The sequence below is a fragment of the Numenius arquata genome, chromosome 10 (genome assembly GCF_964106895.1).
Source record: "Numenius arquata chromosome 10, bNumArq3.hap1.1, whole genome shotgun sequence".
NCBI lineage: Eukaryota > Metazoa > Chordata > Aves > Charadriiformes > Scolopacidae > Numenius > Numenius arquata.
In genome coordinates, this window is record NC_133585.1 from 4,042,009 (window position 1) to 4,064,952 (window position 22,944).

Below are 22,944 nucleotides of genomic sequence, written 5' to 3' on the forward strand. Positions count from 1 at the left end.
ACCATAGATTTGCACATCTCCTCCTGGGTCCCTAGACCAGGCCCAAGTGATTCACCCCTCTGTAGTATGTCCCCCTTTGTCCTAAAATCTGCTGCGGCCCCTCTGGAAACCTTGCGGTGTAAGTTGAGAAATCATGACTCATGACAAAGAGGTGTAAGTCCTAGTGCCAAGGGAAGGAGCAGTTGCCTCTTGGCCAAAAAGCTGTCCTCTGGTGGCACAGAATGAAGAGCACTGGAGTTTGTATCAAGGTTTTCTTGCAGAAGCCCTAGGTAATAGCCCCTGAGGTCAAAGCAGCTCATGGCTGAGGCTTGTCATTGCCTGTTCAGCAAATGCTGAGCGAAGGCATATTGTTGCATGCAACTTTTGGCTACCAGGAACTTTGGGACCAGACAGGATTAGTAACAGTTACCCCAAATACAGAGGAGATCCAGTGTGAGGTCTGCAAAGTGTCATGGAGAACCATGGGGAGGTGAATTGCATATTTAGGGAGTGTCTAAAAAGCATGACATACCCAGAACTTTTTCATGGCTTTTACTGCTATCAGGCTTGATCCAGGATCCTTGCAGCCATGCAGTTTCTTAGCCAACCATAAAAACATGGCTCAGCTATGGCAAAATTGTTCCACTTTTCTTTGTATTTGCATATGCAAGACAAAACTCAGCTGGTGTCCATCTACCATTTAGCAAATTTACATCTTTTACAGGAAACACTTTCCTGTCTTTGGGGGGCAAAGCCAGTAGGAGAGCAGCACTGTCCTTCCTTCAGGGAAGTCAGATCCCCATAGCAGGATGTAAAGGTGAGATGCCTAAAATAAGAGTTTAAGATTCAAAGGGGCCATTAAAATTATTCTTTTTAGTCATTTCGCTTAAATGAAGATGGTGCATTCCAGCCTGTTAATACGAGAGCAGAATTCCTGAAGGCTGGGTTCGCTGCACAAGTTTTGGACATGACTCTCACAAGGGGACAGGAGACAGATCTGGCCTCACAGAAGAGGCTGTGGGGTTGAGGCAGAAAATCTTCATGTCCCCCCAACCCTGTGCCATCCCCATTCCGTTCCCAGCTCAGCTCGAGAACATCCCCATCTGATCCATCTGGATCCAAGAGTGAGAAAAGTTCATTTCAGACCCAGCTTGACATTCCCAGGTGGCAACTTAGCGCTAACATCTCAATCTGTATGCGACATTTCAATCAGCGCAGAGTAACAAAAGCAGAACTATTAGCGTTGGGAGCTGTTCGCTGGTGGTAATGATGGGGAAACTCAGAAACTGGAAATGAAAAGGGAAAAAAAAAAACCCTCAGCACCCTGGAAGGCAGCAAGGGAAGGGGGGCGGAGAATTTTTCCTCTACACTTAGGCCAGGATTCAATGTTTGGATTAATTGGTGCCATTACCCAAGAAAGGACTTCAGATAATACTCATTCTTAAAATGTTTTTGCTGGCAATTAAATGGTTGCAGTTATTGATCTTCATTGATCGGATGTCCTCAATTTGCATAATCTATTAAAGATGAATGATTCATGATATGTTTGCTATGGGGCTGGGCAATGCTTTCAGGAAGGACCAGAGAGGTGAGGAACTCTGTGCTGCCTCCTGATCTACCCTGGTCAGGAAATAAGGAGGAGGTTGGGAGCACACAGATTTCTTTGGTGTCACCCAGATCCCTCTTCCAAGAAGGGATGTTGGAGTAATAACGAGTACTGGATTGCTATCTGCCTGTTTTGCTGCTGTAGTGTCATCTTTGAAACGCCTCTTTGCTCTTGTCCCAGGGCAGTCTGTGAACCCAGGTGATATCTGAAACAAATCCACCCATGCGGGGTACAAACTCTGTGTGCGGTCACTTCAAGATGTAAGATTTAGCTTCAGTCTCCAAGAAAGTCTTCCCAGACAGAAAAAAGTATCACTAGCTCTTTCCAAACCAGAGCTGTCTTGCCCAGATTCTTGCCCTTTCTGAAGACTTCAGAGAAAGTCCTTCTCCTCTCTCTGGCTCATGACTACCTTGCCTCAGCAAGCTCCCTCAGCTCACACGGTTCTGAGAATACACACCTCCAAAAGCCATCAAAACCTCGGTATGTAACTACCTAAAATCTTGGAACGTAGTGAGATAGTTTAAGTACAGATGCTGCTGAAGTCCCTCTATCTGTCTGGGAGCTTCCTAAAATTGAAGAGCTAAAAATGCTGCAAAATGGGCAGCCTCTTCCCCAAGGCCTTCCCCAAAGCCCTGGGCATCTGTTCAAAGACACAGCTGAGTCCCACCATTAAGTACAGCCTCGCCTTAGTACTGCCAATATCAAACACTGCCTTTCACACAATTATTCTATTTAATGCATCTTAGATGGTCCTGTTGTTCCTCACATCTCCTAAAGCAAGTAAACAAAAACATTTGCTTACCCTGGAGCAGAGAGGTCACCCTTAGTTCTGCCCATTACCTGCAAGGAACTTCCAGGAACGAGGTGACACTTAGCGGCCAGCTGGGCACTAGGCTAGGAAACATGGTCCCACTGTCCTTCATGTAGAACAGACAATGTAGAAATTTTCAACTTCCTTGTGAAGTATCAGAGAGAGAAAGCTCTTTAGAGCTGCCTGAGAACACCACCTCACCTCTTCCTTCACACAAAGGCCAGTGGGCCAGCTACATCTTGCCTTGATGTTGCGTGGCCATCATAGCTAGATTGACGGAGATCCCTGACAGTTTCTTGGACAGTATCTTCGGACACCGATCATATTTCCTAGGAGCAAAGATCCAAGCTTGAACATACCAAGATAAGAGGAGTACATGCAGCTGAACACCAAGACAAGAATTCTGTTGTTCAGAGATGTTCTACTTCAGTTATTTCTATTGAAGGCAAACAGCCCAGGCAGATGAGTATAAATCTGTACAGGGCTACGTAAACATGGAAAACCTCAATAGCTTTCTCTTATTCAGTAATTTCCACAGATCTTTGATTTTGGAAGGTACTCAGTAGCTAACACCCAAGAGGTGAGCGGAGGAGAACCTCAAGATTTTGGCACTAGCAACAGGAGTCTTTTAAAAGCACAAGGTTGTTCACAGAAGGCTTGAATCCTTTGAGAACAAAGGTCAAGATCCTTCTTTAAGTGCCATCAGAAGTCACATCTTTTGGAATAGTGGTGTGATTTCAAACCAGGTTCTGAGTTCTGGAGACTTAGATTAATAGTTTGGGTGGGAGCAAAGTCCTTTCCAACTCAATTATCTAGCCCTGAAGTTACCCAACAGAGAGGCAGCACTATGGGAAATAAAACACAATGGACTTTTCACGTATGGCTTGAAACTTGCTTATTAACAGACCACTAAAGGGGAGGATTTACCTACTAGATGGATCGTAAAATAACAGCAAAGGTAAAGAAAAACTTCCCTTAATTGAACCTGGCAGTTTTAACTAAATAGACCTTGTTTGCCAGCCCGCTGCAATCAGTGAGATCTACAAAGAAAAGTAAAGGTAAAAGACAAGCCCAAGAAAAAAAGGGGCAAAAAAAGCACTCCAGAAACTTCTACCGCTGACTGAGATGGGAGTGTCTCTTCTTGTTCCTATGAGGAGGTTTCTGAGAGCTTCTGTGTTATGGTTAGTACCTGTTAATAGGAATAGGGAACTCTTAAAATCATGATCACCCACCAAAACTGCTATCAGGTCCTGTATAGAAAATGTTTCCTTCTCTCTAGGAAAAAAAAATAATTCCCTAAGGCAACAAGTACCATCTAGGGTGAGAAATTCATGATGTGTCAAGCAAAGGCACCAAAAAAGCACAAACCCCATTGATCTCACTTTACTCCAGACCTCCTCTCTCCAGCATCGGGTCAGGTTTAAGTTCTTTTTTTAAATTCATACATGAATGTATGAAAAAAAAAAAGTATAATTACTGACATTAAGGCTAGTACTTGCTATGTCTGAAAGATATTAAAAAATAGGACGTAAACAGCATGTTATTTCTATGAAAGTTTTCCAGAAAGTTGTGATGCTAAGCACGGAGAGATCACCGGGTAGACACCTGGATCCAAAGTTTTTCTGAAATGATAAACAATCTTTTGAGAACTTCAGCCTCCTGCAAGGTGAAAAGATATTATTGCCTTCGTTTCAGCTTAGTGAGTGAACTGAAGAGAATTGTGTTCAGTTCAATAACCAGGTCATTCAAAACTAAGAAACAAACTAGTATTTGAAAAAGCAGGAACATTTGTTTTCCTCCGTCAGTGAGTGAATTAAGCTTGGTGTGAAGGGATGAGATCTATTGGTTCTAAAATCGGGTTCTAAAATCACTTCAATTTCCTCCTTATATATAACCTTTCCTTCATTTAATAAGACATTTTTAATGCCAAACCTGCTTAGAAAAGCTTGCTTTCTCTGTTCTAGTATGTTTAGGAAGTCAGGGAACTTGTGGTCATTTTATTTAATTAGCATGAATAATTACAAATACTGTTTTTAATTTAATTCTAATTTCCATCCAAATATAACTTGACACAGATCACAAGTAAAAAGTTAATAATCTAATAAAATAGTAATATGAACTCATCGTTCACTATTTTCTCATATAATAATATGTAAAGACAAATTATATTAAACAACATAATTGCTTAAATAAATGTGCACGGACGCAGTTCATCTACTTAGCAAAAATTGAAATAACCGCATTCAGTGTAAATTTTGTATTTGTCAAAATATTTGTTACCACCCATAAAAGTCAACCTTTTAGAAAACAGCCTAATAGCGCAAATGTAAACCCAGTCGCTCCAGCGTGTTGTTTTAAATCATGATTAAAACTGACCATTACATCCAGTGGTACTTAGATCATTATGCTGAGAGGGGGGGCATTTCCTTCCCCTTTTCCTTGTTTCTACTGGTAGAAATTTCCTGGTTTGCTCCAATCTGCTTTAGCCTCGGCCACCAGTGAGCCACCAGTGAGCCACCAGTGGGCAATGGGCCTGGTCAGGGCTTGATGAGCTGACTTAAGAAAACCTCTTTAATAAACTGCTGGGGACCTCAGACTGGGCTTTGGCGACAGCACATCCTACAGACCTGCCCTCGGTCACAGCAGGTTGGGGACGTCTCTGCGTGCCCCAGTGCCCTGAAAATCAAATATGATAATCACTCGTGTGGTTGCTACAAGGTTGTTACTCTCCCACCTCATCAAAACGAAGGAGGTATTTTCTGTAAGGAAGCGTCTCCTCTATTTAAGATTAATTGGCAAAAGTAGAAGTCCACAGGACCTCCAAATTTCATCAACTGGTTCGCATACTTAAGAAGAGATAATATCTTCTTATCTAGTCAAGGAATATGGAAAGGCAAAAGGTGTTGCTGCTCTTCTGCAGGACCAAATGGCTGAGGGTGATAGATGGTCAGATGAATGATCCCTGGAACAGACAGGAATAGCAGGGGGAAGGAATCACATAAACCATTTCCATGCATCCAGTGGAAGTTTCACTGACCGTAACTTTATGATGCTGAAGAAGGTGGCTCAGGGGCTTGAAAGGCATATTGAAGTGAGGAACCCAGAAATGCATGGGCCCAAAAGAAATAATGTCTTCACCTTCCCTACATTAGCATTTAGGTGAACAACATAATGTAATGTGGTGACAGTAGCAGTGGATTGGCATTCCCAGTCCCATTTCCCTCGGCAAGGGGACACCATTGCAGGCTGCCCATTCTATGCTGCCAGATAAAAAAGGACTTTTTTAGAGAAAATAATTATATTGTCTTCCCAACAATTAAGTTTTTGCGTTTTCTTTTGAGGCTAAATAAAGGACCCAGTAAGTATGGCTTTGATGACCATTTTTGTGATGTAGATATTTGCCCGCCCATGGCAAAGACCGTCCTTTATATCTGAGTTAAGCAACACCTGGCAGCAGGTGTTAATAACTTGTGATCTCCATCGGCTGTGCAGGATTTAACCATTTAATTGAAATCGCCCACTGTAGTCAATCAGAGAAATGGAGAGCGTATGGAAATCTTTGGCCCTTCTTTGCAGGTTTAGATTGCTGTGGGCTATCCAGGGAGATCTATCTTATGATCGGTAGAATATCATTGTGATGAAACCTTGGAGATACTTGAAATGAGGACTGTGTGAAAAACTAAAATGCTCTAATTACATTTCCTAGTATATATTTCAAAAGCATCTTGTTTAAGAGAGAACATTCAAGTCCCAACCCACCAAGTAACTGCCCAACCTGATGGGCTGGAACTCCAGAAAGGGCACAAGAATATGAACTCCACTGAACTTTTTCCTCCCCGCAAGACTTTAAAGCACATCTTCCTTCATCAGCTCCATCTACAAACAAATGTACTTAGAGCCACATGAAGTTCAGTGGGGTTCTCAAGTGATTAACGCTGACAGTACTCAGCCAGCTCCAAAGAGTACGTCCAGATTGCAGGTCTACTGGAAGCTCTATGTTTTATTCTGTATGAAGACTATAAAACTTCTCCCCAAAGTAACATGAAGAGCTAGCAGGTCAGTTTACTTTGAGAGCAGCAGTTAATTAGATCAGACACAAAATCTAGATTTGTAAAAAATGGGTCAAATAGATTTCAAAACTTGACATCAGTGATGTCTCAACAGTTTTGATTCTCAGGGGAAAGCAATCCAAGGTTGTTTCTTTAGACATGTATCTCAACAACCCGCAAGTAAAGTATTGGGCTAAGAAAAAAAACAGTCAGCAGGAATAGAAAGAGAAGACAAGAAAGGTACAACAAGAAGCAGATTTAGTCTTGGCACACTTTTCAGTTGTCCTGGCAAAGGTCTGTTATGATCACAGACCGGGAAAGAAAAATAGGATGATCTTTATCTTCAGCGCAACTTGCATAATTCTCTTGGAAAAGAAAAGCTAGAAAACTAAGAAATGAAAGAAAAAGAGGTTCTTCTTGACATGACAGAAATCAAAAGTGAAAGATATGCTGTGTCAGTCCACATTGGTCTTTTGCATGACTTCTGGAATTACTGAGGCAGGATTCTCACGTGGGATAAAGCAATGTGACCCCACTGGCTATAGTGTAAACTCACCAGTTTATGAACGCTGAGGACCCAGTCCCATTCCCTTTGCCACAATGAAACCTTTCTAAGGAATGGAGAACATAGATACGGGAAAAGCCGTTTCAATGGTGGGTACAAGCATAGGATTCAAAACCCCTGAGACAAGATTCCGCTTTGGCACAGGGTTCCTACACGAACTTGGGCTCATCTTCTTTGAGCTCAGCTCCTCACAGATAGAACAGTGATCCCCAAGGGGTGCTGTAAAGATACCTGTTCTAAAAAGTGAGGCACTGGGGTCATATAAATATTTGATAGAGACACCAGGAAAAGATGAAGAACGCTAAACATTGCCAAGATGGTGAGCAGTGTGGTTAAGTGAGCGTGCACAAGCCATCCCTTACGCAGGGATGTGCCATCTTGATATTCTTTGTTTACTGAAAAGCAAAGGAGCACTGGATGCAGGTAGCATATCCTCCAGGAAGCCAGCAATGAAAAACAAGCAGCTTATCTAGTCCTGCAACCCCCCCCTGCTTCCCTTCCCTCCAGCAACAGAGAGCACGATAAAAGCTGAGACGAGTCTCTGTAGGAACCCAAAGCTGTGAATCTTCCTCTCACCCTGTCTGGCCAAAATCCCTTCATTCGCAGGGGGAATTTAGGTCGGAGATCACCAGTTCTAGCTCTCCGCCAGAATAACGGAGGAGAGGGTTAGAAAGGAAGAAAAACAGCCATAACTCAGCAAGTACGGTCAGAAAGAGAGGAGCAGGAGATGCAGAAAATACGTAGTTCTCTGTTACGTTTCTAGCTATATCCCCACCCTGCTGACCCTTTCAAATGTCCCCCACTGTGACATTGGGTGGTATTTCTTTGATGCTTATAAACAAGGATATCGTTTGCCATTTAGAAGAAGAAAGGAGCCTGGGACAGGCATAGATTTCTGCTGCTTTGTGGGGGTTGCAAACTAGTTCTTGCCCTCCATTTGATCACAGGTCAATATTCCAGCCTTAGGAATAAGACACTGACAGATACCTTGGGGTTCCCTGATGTCCCTTACTGAGGGACACCCCCCAAGACACAGACAAGACAGTAGGGCACCGCTCCACAGCTTGCTGGCACGTGCAGGACTCGGGATAGGAAGGGGCAAGTTCTCCATCAAAAATACGCAAGAATTAGAGAATGGAGAAAATCCGAAGTGAAAACGAAAAAAGGTGCAGCTGACGTTTGAGGTGGTTAAAATGAAAAATGGAACTGTGCCATTCACAGGTGGATAAATAGATCAATCAATTGATCTCGTCTACACTGACACACTTTGGAGCTATAATTCACTGCCGGGGCAATTATTCCAGCATAGCGGTGGCAGGAGTTATATCGGAGACAGAATTCAGGTGCTTTTAGTCAGGAGAGAGTTGGACAACACAGGAGTAAAAATTGGTAAATGCCATCCAGCAGTAAAGATACATGGGATATAGGTTATGTCTGTGCAGCTGCAGAGGGAAAGATGGACAGAGAGATAAATAGACACATGAAAGTCCGAGTTTTGGTTGTGCAATCATTCGCTGTCTGACCTTATCCTCGCCTCCTCTCCACCACTCTTAGAGAGAAGAGTGTTTAGCGTTATTGTGTCCCAGTCTCTTTGCCGTGTTACTATTGACTTCTTTATCCCCCTGCACTGAGAAAGTGGTGCTGCCTCTGGAATTTTTCTTCATAAGCCTTGATGTGTTCAAGAGAGGGGCTGGGCTCATCTCCGCTCTGAGCCTGACAGGGGCTTTAACAGCCTCACAACACCGGGACAAATAGCTCCTGGTCCCTTAACCCTTCTCAGCTTTGCAAGGCAAGGCCTAGCAGCGTTGTTCCCATCGCAAGGGCTTTAGAGGGTCTTTCAGGCTGAAATCCCCTCCGTGGTGGCTGGGCAGAGCGGAAATCCAGGGGCTGGATCAGATTGGCCTAATGCTACAGCAGCTTAAGCGGTCTGTTTTACCAGAGATTATGGTTTCACTTACACAGAGTGCCTGAAAAATGCTGCGGTTTAGGAAGGATTATAGCTGAAAATTCCATGCTTTAAAAGAGAAATAAAGCAGGGGAGGGACTAGGAAACCCAATGTGCCTGGGGGCTGTGCAAACAGGATTAACCTCTGCCCATAGCACCTCTTGCTTCTGCCCACCCACGCTTCTTGTGTCCATCTCCTTCTCTGCCCTTCCTTCCCCAGCAGCTCCCCACACCTCTCTCTCTTGCACAGTACAGAGCGCTGAAAAAGGAGCCCAGAAAATTTCCAGCACCAAAGTGTCCCAAGCTTATTTAAGTATGACTATCCAATGGCTTCCTTGAAAAAACATCACTTCACCCGCAGCCCCTGAAAGCCAGGGGAACTTCTGGCCCTCTGCCTGCAGATAGGTCTATTCATCCAAATTATCTACTGTCAACATTATTTGGATAAAGGCTTCAGCACTCCCAAACTGCTGGAGGTGGCTCTGCCTGTCTGGCCTGAAGGTAAATCTGTGCAGTCCTTACCATCTGATGACAGAGGATGAAGGAGAAAAAATAGCTTTGGGGATTCTCCATCTACTGAGACTGGCACCGGCACGTGAATCCCACCACACTGGTGGGACTGTAGGATAGCATATAGTTGTAAAAAGTAGAAGCTGGGCACTGATGTGCTGCCTACTCTGGTGGCTTTAGTTAACTGTGCAACAAGAACCAGGTACTCCAGCTTCTATTCCCCATATCCTCCACAAAAGGTCACTGCCAAATAGGGCTTCCTATAGGAAAAAGGGAGAATAAATGACAATCCTCACTTAGCGTACCAGAGACTTGACATAAATAAACTAAATAAAGAGGAACTGTACACCTTTTGGCCAGGCCTGATCCTTCCCAATCAACTGAATCGTGAACATATGTCTTTGCCGCAAAGGAGTCTCAGTGATCAGAGACCTTTGCTGGCCATCCAGGTTAGAGGTACTTGGAGGAGAACACAGATGGCAAACTATCATTTTTGCCAGGTAGCAAACCTTTAGGAAACAAATGCCTCAGGATAAACAGCATTCGCAGATAGAAACTGCCCAGCCCTTTATCGTCTAGGTGAGCGTTGCAGCCTCACAATAAGGTGCCTGGAGTTAATTAAGCCAGTTCTACATTAATGAAGTCAGATTTATGACCTAATTCTATGTCACATTTATATTTCTCTGTATAAATCAAAACCACCAGAACTAACTTATTTCATAGGCCATTGGCAACACTTGCCATCACGGCAGAGAGACGGCTTTCATTTACTGGCTTTAATTTGTTTACCTGAGGGTGGATGGTTTGCGAGATGATTTGGATCGGATCTGATCACATCATCCATACTTCTCTTTCAGGTGTTCAAATACAGGACTCTATTACTGCTGACCCAACCACAGTGGGTGTTCTGGAGTACCCATGCTTTAGGTCACAAAGTTCTCCAATTCCTAAACCTCTTACATGACAGCCAAGTTAGGAGATCCAATGCAGAAATGGAGGTCCAATGCAAACAACAATGAAAATATGACCTTTTATAAGTCCCCCACATTTCCTCTCCTCCATTATATCTCTCTGTCAAGGTATCTGTCTGGCAACACTATACTCTGGGAACAACCAGAGCCAGTACTCACTGCTTTTATGGTTAAAGCTCCGAAGTGTGCCACTGTGAACTAGATCAATTGATTGATCTATTCAGCCACCTATTAATTATATAGTCCCATTTTTATTTTAACCACCTCAAACTTCAGCTACACCTTTTTTGTCAAAGCTTTTACAGAGTTTGGCTTGAGAAGCTTTGGCCATTACACCGAGCATCTCTCCTGGGGAAGGCTACCTTGGATTTGTAGAGACAAAGTGGTATAATTCCCTGGGCCAAACTGTGTAAGTGTAGCATCCTCACGCGCCCGCAGCCAGCGAGAGAAAGCAGCAGGAAAGGGAGCACAGAAGCTTCAGAGCATTCTTCTCCTTCCCAACCCCACGCTTCTTCCTGTCCTTCCTCTCCTGCATGTTCCTTCCCTCACCTCTCCTTTTCCTGCATCCCGTTCCCCCCATCTGCCACTGCACTCCATCCTCCTCCTCTCCCGCTGCCCCTGCAGAGGCATCCCTGCAGTCAGAGCCCAGCCCCCGGGTGCATTTACTGCTGTTGTCTCAGCACTGGCTCCTCTGATCTACTCCTAACCTTTTTTTTTTTTTATTTTTATTTTTGTTTTTTAAATTAATTTCCCTGTAGATTTTAACCACTCCATTTTCATTTACCCATTTTGTTCTTCCTCTCCTCCCTTCCCCACCCTCCTCTTCCTCCCCCTGTTCCCTTTGTCTGTCTGTGTCCATCCCTTACCCTACCACAGAAAACCTCTCCTCTCCCCTCAGTATAAAGCAAGAGCCTCATGGAGCCTCTCTCACCCCTTTCACCCCCACCACGCCGGTCGGCTCTGGGCAGGCTGATCTTCAGCCCTTCCACATGGCCCTTTCAGACGATGCGTCCACGCCTTGCTACAGTGCCTTCCTTCATCATGGTGCCCACTTTGGGCAGTCCAGCAGCCAGCCTCTGATAGCAGGTAACCGGCCTTGGCCACCAACTCAAGTGGGGATGCTGCAGGCAAGGGGTTGAGTTTCGTCTGACGGGGAGGACCAGTAAATGCTGCAAGCTCTTTGCGTGCAAGTGGGAACCAGAGCAACCATGATCCATATCTGTGTATGCAGCACGTGTTCTCAGCTCCTCAGAGAGCCACGAAAAGATTTCATGCCAGTCCTTCCTTTTTTTAAGAAGAAAATGGGAAAAGAAGCTGGAACTACCTCGAAGTGAACTGGGTGCCCCAGTTGGATGGGTCTGAGCCTTAGCGTAGAAACACTCGTACAGCAAAATCCTGCGTTGCCTCAATTGCTGTAATGTCCCTGAGCTCTGTAGGCCCAGGAAGGGTGTGATGTGCTAGTGTTGTCCCAAAGTCCATCACTAGCCTAAGGTAGGTGATAGCAGCTTGAATAATCTAGCCCAGCTCCGGGACTAATGGGGTCGTTCAGCATGGGTTGTACTAATTACTAAATTAGATAAATACACAGGCAGTTGGGATAAATAGGATGTAGATAAATAGAATCCCAGAATCATAGAATCATAGAATGGTTTGTGTTGGAAGGGACCTTAAAGATCATCAAGTTCCAAGCCCCCTGCCATGGGCAGGGACACCTCCCACCAGACCAGGTTGCTCAAAGCCCCATCCAGCCTGGCCTTGAACCCCTCCAGGGATGGGGCAGCCACAGCTTCTCTGGGCCATAGCCATAGCTACGGTGTGAGCAATATTTGAGTCACCTGGTCTGGGAGGATCAATGTGAGCTGATGCCTTCACACAGCAGACTGTAGTTAAGAAACAGCGCATCACATCTGAATGTTAAGACCAGGAAGGGTGGGTGAGAGACTATCATGTCTTACAGGCAATGGAATACAAACCTGAGGTAGGTGGCCTTTAAGGGAAGGACAGAAGTGAAGAATTAGGTTGCAGAAGATGGCAGCAGTTAGGAGCAGCAGGCTGGAGGGGAGGATGGGGAGGAAGGACAAGTTTCAGGTAGATACTAGGGGAAACTCCTCTGCAAGGTGACTGAAACAACATTGCTGCAGAAGCTCAGGGGTGGCTTGGATGAAATAGTGGGTATCATTTTAGGTGACCACTGAGGCTGTTGTTACTCCACCGTCAAGGAATGTAATTTGGGCTTTTTCAGAACAGGCAAAGCCTTAGTGCAGACCACAGTTCTTAATGCTCAGGAAAGATAACCTCTGCCTCCTTCATGTTCCTACATTATTTTTCTCTTTTGACCTAACATCCTCCCTTTGACTTGTCAGGTGAGATTTGCATTTCTAAACCTCCCCATAGGAAAGCAGCAGGTAACAATAAAGAAGACTTTTGTCTTCATAACACTGTCTTGGTCTGATCTTACTGCAGCCAGTAAGAGCCTCTGAGCTCTGGGCACTTCCTAAGTCAAGGGGTCTCCTGCCAGACTCTCTCCAACCATATAGCTCTCTGGGGATGCACCATCTAGAAGGCACTGTGTTTCAGGAGAGGAATCTGCCTTAGGACCCCTGTGGAGAATGAGACACGGGGAAGGTTCAAAAGCTTCAATGACACAGTGCTGAAGGTGCTGTTCCTCACTCAGAAGGCTCTTGGAGAAGGGAGAATGGTTGGAGTTGGAAGGGTGTTATGAGCAGGATAGGTGATAGCTTTGCCATAGCCCTGGAGTACAAGAATTTAATAATCCTGTCTACCTGGTGGTAATGGAAGGGACCTGCTTGTATGTAACAACATTTTAAGAGTCTCTCTGTGGGACCCTTTATTCACGTTGCTGATACTGCATGTGTTTGTTGCCGCCTTCGTCAAGATTGGGATTTTGACAGATGATCACTTGCCAAGGAATTTTCCACACTGAGTTTTGAACGTCAGCCTCCGTGCGCTCATGGCTGAATAAAAACACCGGGGCGTATGTGCATAGATGGAGTAGCAGAGCGAGTGCCTGTGTTCCCACCTGAATGGAAGTGTCAAAATGAATTAATTTCGCTTGCTGCTACATAGCGTTCTCTCTAACTTTTCAGTGACACTGTTTTCTCACTCATCACCTGTTGTTATTTCTCAGGCTAGTCGATAAAGGAAACCAAAAGAACATGAATTTTAAGCATAAAACTTTCTTGCCTTAAAAGAATGCGAGAACAAAAGAAAGAACTACATCTAGCAGGTGTTAATCATACAGATTAACACACTTAACACACAGCTACAAATCACTAAAGCAATGATGGTGATAAAAGAGTAGTAGAGTGTAGAATATAAATCCCTGAGGCTTTATATATGTATTTTTTTTTATCAATATTGGGGAGTGGCTGGAAAATGGCTCAGCCGTTGCCTGGTAGTTGTTCTGTGCCGTTAAGTAAGAGGAGGTGAGTCAGGAATATCAGCCACTGATCAGGAACCTCTTCAGGGGAAAACAAATGAACTTGCACTTCTTTTTTCTTGAGCAAATCACCTCCGTAATCTGTAGCCCAGACCTCTGAAAGCAACAGCACTGGTTTAGCCCACCTCATCCCAGAGAAACGCACTCCCTTCAGGTTAATGCTCCATGGTGATTAGTTTTTGCTTTGCTGTGTAACTGTTATTTGCTCCTGATTCCCCAGCCAAGGTTCATGCCTGTTCCAGGTCCTGCTCCATCAGTTATCACTCTGCCACTAGCGGAGCTAAAGCAACTCTTCTTTCATTGGCATATCCCAGCACAGTTCCAGTGACTCCAGTGTTGTTAATGGGCCATACTTAACCTGTCACTTCTGAACCGGACTCCAGCCCTCCAGTTAGAACAGACAGGAAAGATAAAATTTAACAAAAGAACAACAATCGGCACAAGTTTCTTGGTGAACTACAGTTCACCTGGGGAATGTGAAAGGCTTTGGATGCCTGGAACAAGGCTGAGATCTCAGTAGGCAGCACTGGATGTTGAGCTGTAAATCTCCCAGCAGCTGTGGGGGAAAGATTATCTTAATTTATTTAGCCTTCTTTTTTTTTTTTTTTTTGGTTTTGGCTTGAAACTCCCAGCAGCTTCTGAGATGATTTTAGTTCATTTAAATGCAATAAGCACTAACAGCAAATGCCCTTCTGGCTGGCCCATTTTCAGGCTAACCAGTCCAAATGAGGAAATGCCTCTGGCATCAACCAAGAAGCCTCCAGCTGCACTTCCTAAGAAATGAAAAATAAACTACAATCATCCACCCAGTCCACACCCCTCTCTACTTCTTTGGTGGGGAAAAAGATATCACAACTTGAAATATTACTAACAAAAACTTGCACCTGTGATAAAAATGAAGTGGGACTCAAACTAATTCGCGCGATTCTATTATTTTATATATATATATGTATTATGCCGGCACCTGGAAGGAGTCCAACCAGTATTGATCTCATGCTAAGCACTGTGCAAATGTACTAAAAGTGTGCCCTTGCACCAAAGAGTTTGCAGCATAAAAAGAAGCACAGAGAGGTGAAGTGACTCGCCTAAAACCATCAGCAGGTGAATGGCAGAGGTGGGAAGAGAGTCAGGCACGGAAAACTCTTGGATCGCTTTCCGATGCCTCGCACATTGATCATGCCCTAAAGCAACATCACCACAGCTTTGGAACTGCGTCCGCTGCGTATAGACAGGACCTCAGCTACTCTGGCAGCAAATACGCTGCCGCTCTCTGTGCAGCTCAGGGCCATTTTGATTTAGTTAAAATAGATCCAAAATCTACAATGAAACAAAACAAATCCTTTTGAGCCTCACAAAGCTAAGTTTTAACATCCAGCCTTACAGTGTGAGATCAAAAGTGCCACAATTTTCCCCCAAAATTTTCAGCGGATGAACAGCAATTAGAGAGAAGGCAGCAGAGCACTTGCCTGTCAAGCTGCTAGCCGTGTGACGGGGGGACAAAAGGTGGTATCAAATCAATATTGAAAGATCTTATCCCTGTTGATCACCTGTCCTGATTCTTTCCCTTTCCAGGTCGTGATATGGCAAGCACCACCTTGCCCGGTTACCCACCCCATGTTCCCCCGACTGGACAAGGCAGCTACCCAACCTCAACTCTTGCAGGAATGGTTCCTGGTAAGTCAGCCTCCAGACTCCAGTAATGGTGCAAACATGTCTACTAGCATTGTAAGAGCTTCCACACTTGGCTTTGCTGTTATTATGGTCTATTTTTTTCATTAAAAAATCCTCAGGTGCCTATAACCAACATAGCTAATAACCCTTTCTGTAACGTGTCTCTTTTCCCCTAGTAACTGATTCACTGCTGCTATGGGCAACTAGCTATCTATAACCTGTGGCAATTAATTGGTAATTAATTAACCTTAGTATTCATTAACTAATGTAATTATTTTCCAATGACCCGTGCAGATTATTATGTACTGCTCGTGGCTCAGGGTATTCAACTATCCACTAACTTAGGGTAACAACTTACCTTCTATCTCAAGCCAGGGCATCAAACTGACAATCACCAATGATAATTTAATACCTGCAGGTTTTGGACACCTACTGTCCACAGCCTAAACCAGCTGAGAACTTAGCAATGATTAACACCATTTCAGGAGAAACTAACTATTCCCTTTCAACAACCACGTCCTGTTTGTTAGATAGTGCCTCCAATCCAAGAAACTATCTACCTAATCCTACATCCAAAGGCAAACTGTTTCTTTGCTACCCAATGCCTTTGGAGAAATACCTTCTCTTGGCAAACAGATTCTCCTGGTCTTCAGGGAGAAGAGAGGACCGTGTACCTGAGGGCAACTGGGGAGTTTTTTTCCCCAGGCTCTATTCCGCACTCCTCTGATGAGAGTTATCCCCAGTAGATAAATGAAGAGGCAGGATTTTTGTTTCTCAGCCATGGTAGCTCAGAACTTCATCTGCCACTGACTTCTGTTCATGTTACCGCCCCGGGTTGTGAGTCATGGTGGCTAACGAGCCAGTGGCACACAGGCCATTTTGCAACCTCTGCTACTGGAGGGGTGACTCCGGCACTGAAGCAGAAGAAAGTCTGGGGTTATGTTGTAAAGATGATGTGATTGACCTCCAGATCAGGAAAAGATAGTGGATTGGTCCTCTCCTCACCCCCACTCTACTCCCTTGGTTGAGCAACTTGATGAACTTTTGGGGTGGTGCAGAGTTGGCAAATTTTAGGGCATCTCCTTCTACACTGAATTTTTCTGGGAGATGGTTTTGCTCCAGAATCAGAGAAGCACTAAGACAATACAAATCAGTTAAACCCAGCCCTGTCAGTAACAGCAGGTAGACTCAGTTGTCAACATTTAAGTCAGTTATAGGTCAAAACTTATAGAAGGTCATGGCATATAGAAATGATTAACAGCACCAAAATAGTTGGCTCTTTGAATAGGTACTTCTAAAAACCAGGCTGTTCTCAATTTCCAACAGTTCTCAACTTCTTAACTGTTCAGTGACTGCTGTTTAACATCCTCATGACAAGGATGATACCGACATCTAAACTGGGACAAAAATTTCAAGACAACTAATCACTAATCCACTTATTTCAGCTCCTTGATGTGGGGGCTACTTATCCATTAGACAGCAGTGTCCCCAAAACCACAGAAATACCCACCAAAAGAAAAGGAGCGGGATGATAAAGACAAAAGTTGAGTTATACTTCAAAGGAAAAAAGGTTATTCAAGTCACATGGATATCTTTACATTAAATCTGATGTCAACGTTCAATTAGAGGAAGTTTTTCCAGTGGCTGACTTGGGCATCCTGCAGTAGTTACTGCATCTTTCCAAAGAGCATCAAATTCTGGCTGTTTCAGTCATACCCCACTGGTCAGCCCCAGCCTGGCAGCCCTTCCATTCCTGTCTTCTAATGTGATTGAAGCCAACAAGCTGGAGAAAAAGAGGCTTCCTGGGAAGGAACATAAGACTTGGCTTTAATGGGTCACACTGCAGATCTCTGCAGCTGCTGCTCTCTGTCAGGGGCCAACAGTCAATGCCTGGGGAAGGGTGTAAGAGTAGAACAAACACATATCGGTACTTTTTCAAAAGATCTCCCAGCCTCCAACAAGTTGCGGCTCAGAGACTTTCTAAGCCAGACTTAGTATCTTTCTATTTAATATTAAACACCCTCAATAGGTTTCTCCTCCACAAACTTAAACAGTGGAGGGGAATATAAGCCTTTAACATCTGCAGCAACCTATGGCAAGAAGTTCTGTAGCTTAACTACATATTGTGTGAAAACTACCTCCCTTATTTGTTCTGAACCTGCCACCTGCTAGGCTCACTTCATGCTTCATGGTTTCTGTATTAGAAGACTAAACGTGCCAAGATTTAAATACAGATACCAAGAAATACTGTTAGTAAAGGTTCCCAGAGCACAGATTGCACAGAATATAGGCCTCATGAGATCGATCCTCTGTGCTTGCCTGCAACCTCTGTTAAGAGTCCAGGTTGAACAGAGAAAACAAATCTGATGTGGCCGATGGTTTGTTACGTGCCCCCAGACCAAGAAAGATCAGGGGTCAGTGCTTTAACTCCACTGGAAGCAAGAAGCCAGCAAGATGACCACTGAGGGAGCACCTTTTAGAAAAATACTGACACGCAAACAAACCTTATTGTCCAGATGTGTGTGAATATGAGAGAGGCTCTGTCTTCTCTAAGTAAAGGTGGAGAGCTAAAAATAGAACTGGTCAGAAAGCAGAATTTCCAACCCATGCAAAACTCTGATTTTTTTGACATTTGTTTTCAGCTTGCGTTGGGATGAGGAGTCAGAATCTTGAAATAGTTCAATTTGCAAACATCAGGACGAAACATTTCAATAAAGTCAACATGTTCTAGATGTCAAGACATATTAAAATAATGAAAGAGTTGAAAGGAAATTAAATGAGATGAGAGAGGCAAAATGAAACAAAACAAGAAAGTTGAAACATAATACTTTGTTTCAATTTGCAATCATTTCAGAACTTTCCTTTCCAGAACTCCATTGAAGCCGACAAGCTCGTGCAGAACATTTCCATTTCGATGAGACAGCGTTTTCCAGTGGAAAACTGTTTCTGAGAAGATTGTTTGACCAGTGCTAACCAAAGCTGCTCTGTGCTATCCCTGACAACCTTTCACTAGACTCCTACTTGTACGGTCTAGCGAAGAGCTTGTCTCCAGTAGCAGTACGTCCATGCAACGTAGTCAGTCGTGCACGCAGATATCTCTGGGGTTTATGTGGGTGATGCGGTAAGAGATATATCCTGCGTTTGCCCTTGCCTGTAACTTCAGGTCCCGGGCTGTAGATGTGGATGAAAGCCAGTTGTCTCTGAGCACACACTGGAAAAAGCAGGGTTTAGTCACTCAAAGAAGGATGATTGTGCTACACTTAACCTACGCCTCGGAGAGATGGTTCCTCCACAGGTAACAGAGCACCTTTGATCCCCGTCCCGATTCTTCCTCTTTCCCACAAAGGACATCAAGTTTCTGCAAACTGATCTGGTGAAGTCGAGCATCCGCTGAAGGGAACTGCAGTTTCCACAGAGGAGGGTAGAGCCCGCAGAGGGTGATGGCAACGGCAGGGAGTCGTTAAACAGAATCCAATGTTGATGAGGAAATTACACTTGTTTCATTAGTGATCGGGGAAGGCGATAGCTCAGTTCCTCTTGGTCACAGTTGAGCTCAAAAGCTCATTATCCTGCTGCATGCATGCTTTCACTCCTCGTCAATAAACACTGGTTCCAGTGGCTGCCCTCCCTCCTCCCCAGCTCTCCATAGCCGGGGCTCTTTCTCCTCTACTTAACCCGTGCTTTAGAAACACTATAAACAGTTTAGGGTGACAACTCAGGAGAGGGGGAGAGAGAAGCCTTGAAATATCAGAACTTCTCTCCACGCAGAGAAGTGATGTTTATACGAGGCATTTTAAAGCAGAAATTCTCATCTGGATAGGGGTTTTTTTTGCCCTCTTTGGGAGGCAAATTCATTCCAGTATATCCCCCAGATAAATCACTTCAGTAGAGATAAGTCTGGACTACGCATTGCTTTTTGCCTTTGTATCCCACCCCACAGCATCTTGGTCACCGTGGCAGGTTTCACATCTTCCTTCCAAGGTAACTGTCAGGATTTTTAGTGCAGGATGTTTCTAGATATGGAAACGTGCTGAGTTGTCATCATTAAAACAGTATTTAGCAAGGGCTGCCACTCAAAATGAGGTTTTATGCTGAAACTAAAAACTGCTGTGGCTAAAGTACCTTTGGATGGTGATTCATTTTGATTCGTAGACATTTTCATACCGACTACTTTGGTTATTACCCTGACTGTCTTTAAAAAACCTGGCTGGACAGACTCTCCTCAAGTTTAAACCAGTGCGAGTCCCCTGAGTTCAACAGACTTCATTGCCACCACCTGAGAATCCGTGGGTTTGGCTTTAACTCTCCGGTGAAGGGAGAGTTGCAGAGATTACAGTATAATTAATTGACATTTCTTTAGTAATTGTATCACAGGCATCCAGTGTTTCTTGCTTTGCCTTCTTTCCCTGTTCCACGGTATCTAGAAGGAACCCCAGGTGCTTTCCAAACACTTCTGCTGGAACAACTCCACCTCCGCCTCAGGGCAGATGAGAAGTTAATAGTCACGCTGTTCTTTCACTGTCTTCTAAACGCATAACGCCTTTCAGATGGCACGAATTGTCCCCAGCCTGTTGGTACTGCCTTAAATTGAGGTTATGATCAGATAAGAGCATGTTTTTGCTTAACAGAATCACATATTTTTAAGCTTTGGGAGATAGAGAGTAAGAAAGAGCGATTAATATGCTTTTCATTTCATTTTACCTTTAAGCCCACCCTACTCTCAGAACATTTCCAGTAACGAATCATACTCTTCTCCACAAATCCATCATCACCCCCAGTACCCTACGAACAAAACTTAGCAATGCGTATTGCCATCAACCGCACTGCCAGTTCCCATGAACTTATTGTGAGCTTGTCCCATCCAACTCCCCTGCCTGCTCTCTTGACGCTACTGGAGAACCTTAGATTTTATTTAAAAGAAAGCTGATAAGTTAATTGCAGAAAAAGCTGCCACACGCAATCCTACTGCAAGCCGAGAATCAGAAGGCAATTAAAAATAAACCAGTTTCATTATTTATTTTTATTATGGAATTTCATTATTTTAAACTAATTTATGATTCTGAGAGATCAATATTATGATTTTTAATTGTACGGGCAAGTAGCATTGCGCTGAACAAACACTGCAGTGTCCTGAAGGGCACGGTCCCAGCTGGGCAAGGCAGCGAGAGACACTCAATTTTCCTGCTGGCATATGGATGAACACTGGTTTGATGGAACAGCAGGCATAAATCTTCATTCTTAACTGTATTCCACACCTTCCTTGCTTTCTTCCAGGGAGCGAGTTCTCAGGGAACCCCTACAGCCACCCTCAGTACACGACCTACAACGAGGCCTGGCGGTTCAGCAACCCTGCGTTACTAAGTGAGTACCTCTTTCCCACAGCACCCCCCCAGCCTCGCGCTCCTTCTGTTTGTCTCTTTGTTTTCTTTTCTTTGGTTTTTTGTTGTTGTTGTTGTTGTTGTTGTTTTGTTTTCATTTGTTTTTGAAGAGGGCTTTCAAGTACTTGGCCAGGTGAGAGGCCTTTTTCTTCACTCTCCAGTCCAGTGTCTAGGTGGGTTTATACCTCACGCGTGTTTTGTATCTGTTCTGAAGCTGATTCCTCTTCTGCGAGGCAAGAATTCCAGTTCAGCTCTGTCTCTCCATGGCCTACAACCACATTTTTTTCCAGATGAGATCAGAAGTTAAATTCAGGTTCGGCTACCTCTTAGGCTGCGATCAGCATCTGTTCAAGGTCTGATGAAAAATCCAGATGAGATTTCGCTCCTCTCCCAAGCTAAACCCACAGTCAGTTCCCAGGGACCGGGAAATCCCGTAGAAGTTCTTCCTATTGGATCCATGGAACAGTGCCCAGGCTGCATCACTAGGTTTATAATAGCCAGCAGATTTTTCTTGGAGGGATAGATCCATCTCCAGTGACACTAATATGTCCAGAAATAGTTTTTTTTCAGAGGGGAAAAAACCTCCCATAAGACCATATATTCTAACACAACGTTTCTTTGCAAGGGAATAGGAAGAGATTTATTATATGTAAAATAAATCAGCTGTGGTTATTAGCTACTGAGGTTTAACAACTGGATAATAGATGCCCATTTTATTCCAGTGTTGTTAAACCTCAGTAAATGTGATCTTAATAATCAATCACTATTTAACACACGTTCAATAACCATCTTGAGAGCTTTCATGCCAAATGTGACCAAAATCCCAAAAAACAAACACTGTAATTCCGTTCCATGTCCCCCCTCCAGGTTTTAAGCGACCTGCTGTACAGTATCAGGTGTGCTCACAACATCTGGCCCCCACACTTTCCTTGTGGCCGCAGCTCAGGTGTGGCAGATTCATGCTGCGTTGCCCACGGGCTTCCCTCTCGGCAACATATGGATGGTCAGAAGGAGCGAAAAAGATCTCCTTCCTGTAGAGGGGCTTCAGAGCCAGAGGCCACGGTAGTGTCTGTCCACTGAAATGTGACTCTTGGCCGCATTCTGTTAATTGCCTGTCCCTAATCCCATCAAGAGCCAAGTCCCCCAGTTCGTTCTTTTGGTTCCTTTCCTTTCCTTTCTTCCTTTCCTTTCCTTTTCTTTTCAGTTCTCCTTTGTTTCTTTTTCTTCGTTTGATTGTTTTATTTTTTATTTTATTTTATTTTTTTTTACTGTTTGTCCTTTCAACCAGTCCATTCTTCTCCTGTGTTAACTTTCAGGTTCCCCTTATTATTATAGTGCCACATCCCGGGGCTCCGCACCTCCCACTGCTGCCGCTGCCTATGACCGCCACTAGTTACCATGGAAACCACATGAAACTGCAGGGCGACAGCTTAGGCCTCCACATTGTACCTGTCTGATCACCTCCCTCCATCCCTGGGAAGGGTGAAGACACCTTCTCCGTTCCTCCCCACAGTCCAGTTCCTTCCTCTTCGTCACGAAGGCGCCGGACCAAGCGCTCACCACTCGAGACTGAGACACCTCCCCGACCCCGTCCTCCCCTTGCCCTCCGTCCCCATCGCTCCCCCCCACGCCGGGAAGAGCCTGCGGCCACCTTGGCCTCTCCTACGGGAGTCCTCCACCGCGTCTGGGCAAAGCTCAGCCACGAGAAGTCCCCTTGGCTTCCAGGACTTCAGGGGGACTGGGAAGCAATGCAGCTGGGGCAACCATTGCCTTACAGGACCCCCCCCTCCTCCTTCTTCTGGGAGCGGTAAGGGCCGGGGGAAGGAGGGGAGAACACCGCTCGTGAAACACTGTTCCCCAAAGATGTGCTCTTCTGTGGTGGACTCTTCAACATGGGTAACACCCGCGATGCTCACCCTGTTCCCCGGGACAGAGGGAACAGTCTGGCTAGAGCAGAGATGGCGGTACAGAGACCTGGGCCCGTCTGGCAAGGAAGAAA

The 22,944-nt window shown here is 44.6% G+C and overlaps 1 protein-coding gene across 2 annotated transcripts in view; it reads left to right on the forward strand.

Moving 5' to 3' along the window:
- The window catches only part of PAX2 (paired box 2), an 86,776-nt gene extending 64,374 nt beyond the window's left edge, over positions 1 to 22,402 (forward strand). Inside the window, exons 8-10 of one of the 2 annotated variants that reach the window (XM_074154245.1) lie at positions 15,469 to 15,570; positions 20,842 to 20,928; positions 22,262 to 22,338. In XM_074154245.1, the coding sequence (XP_074010346.1) occupies positions 15,469 to 15,570; positions 20,842 to 20,928; positions 22,262 to 22,338 (266 nt within the window). Of the gene's footprint in view, positions 1 to 15,468; positions 15,571 to 20,841; positions 20,929 to 22,261 lie in introns of both variants that reach the window. The other variant, XM_074154244.1, reaches the window with a different exon arrangement.
- Positions 22,403 to 22,944: the final 542 nt, after the last annotated feature.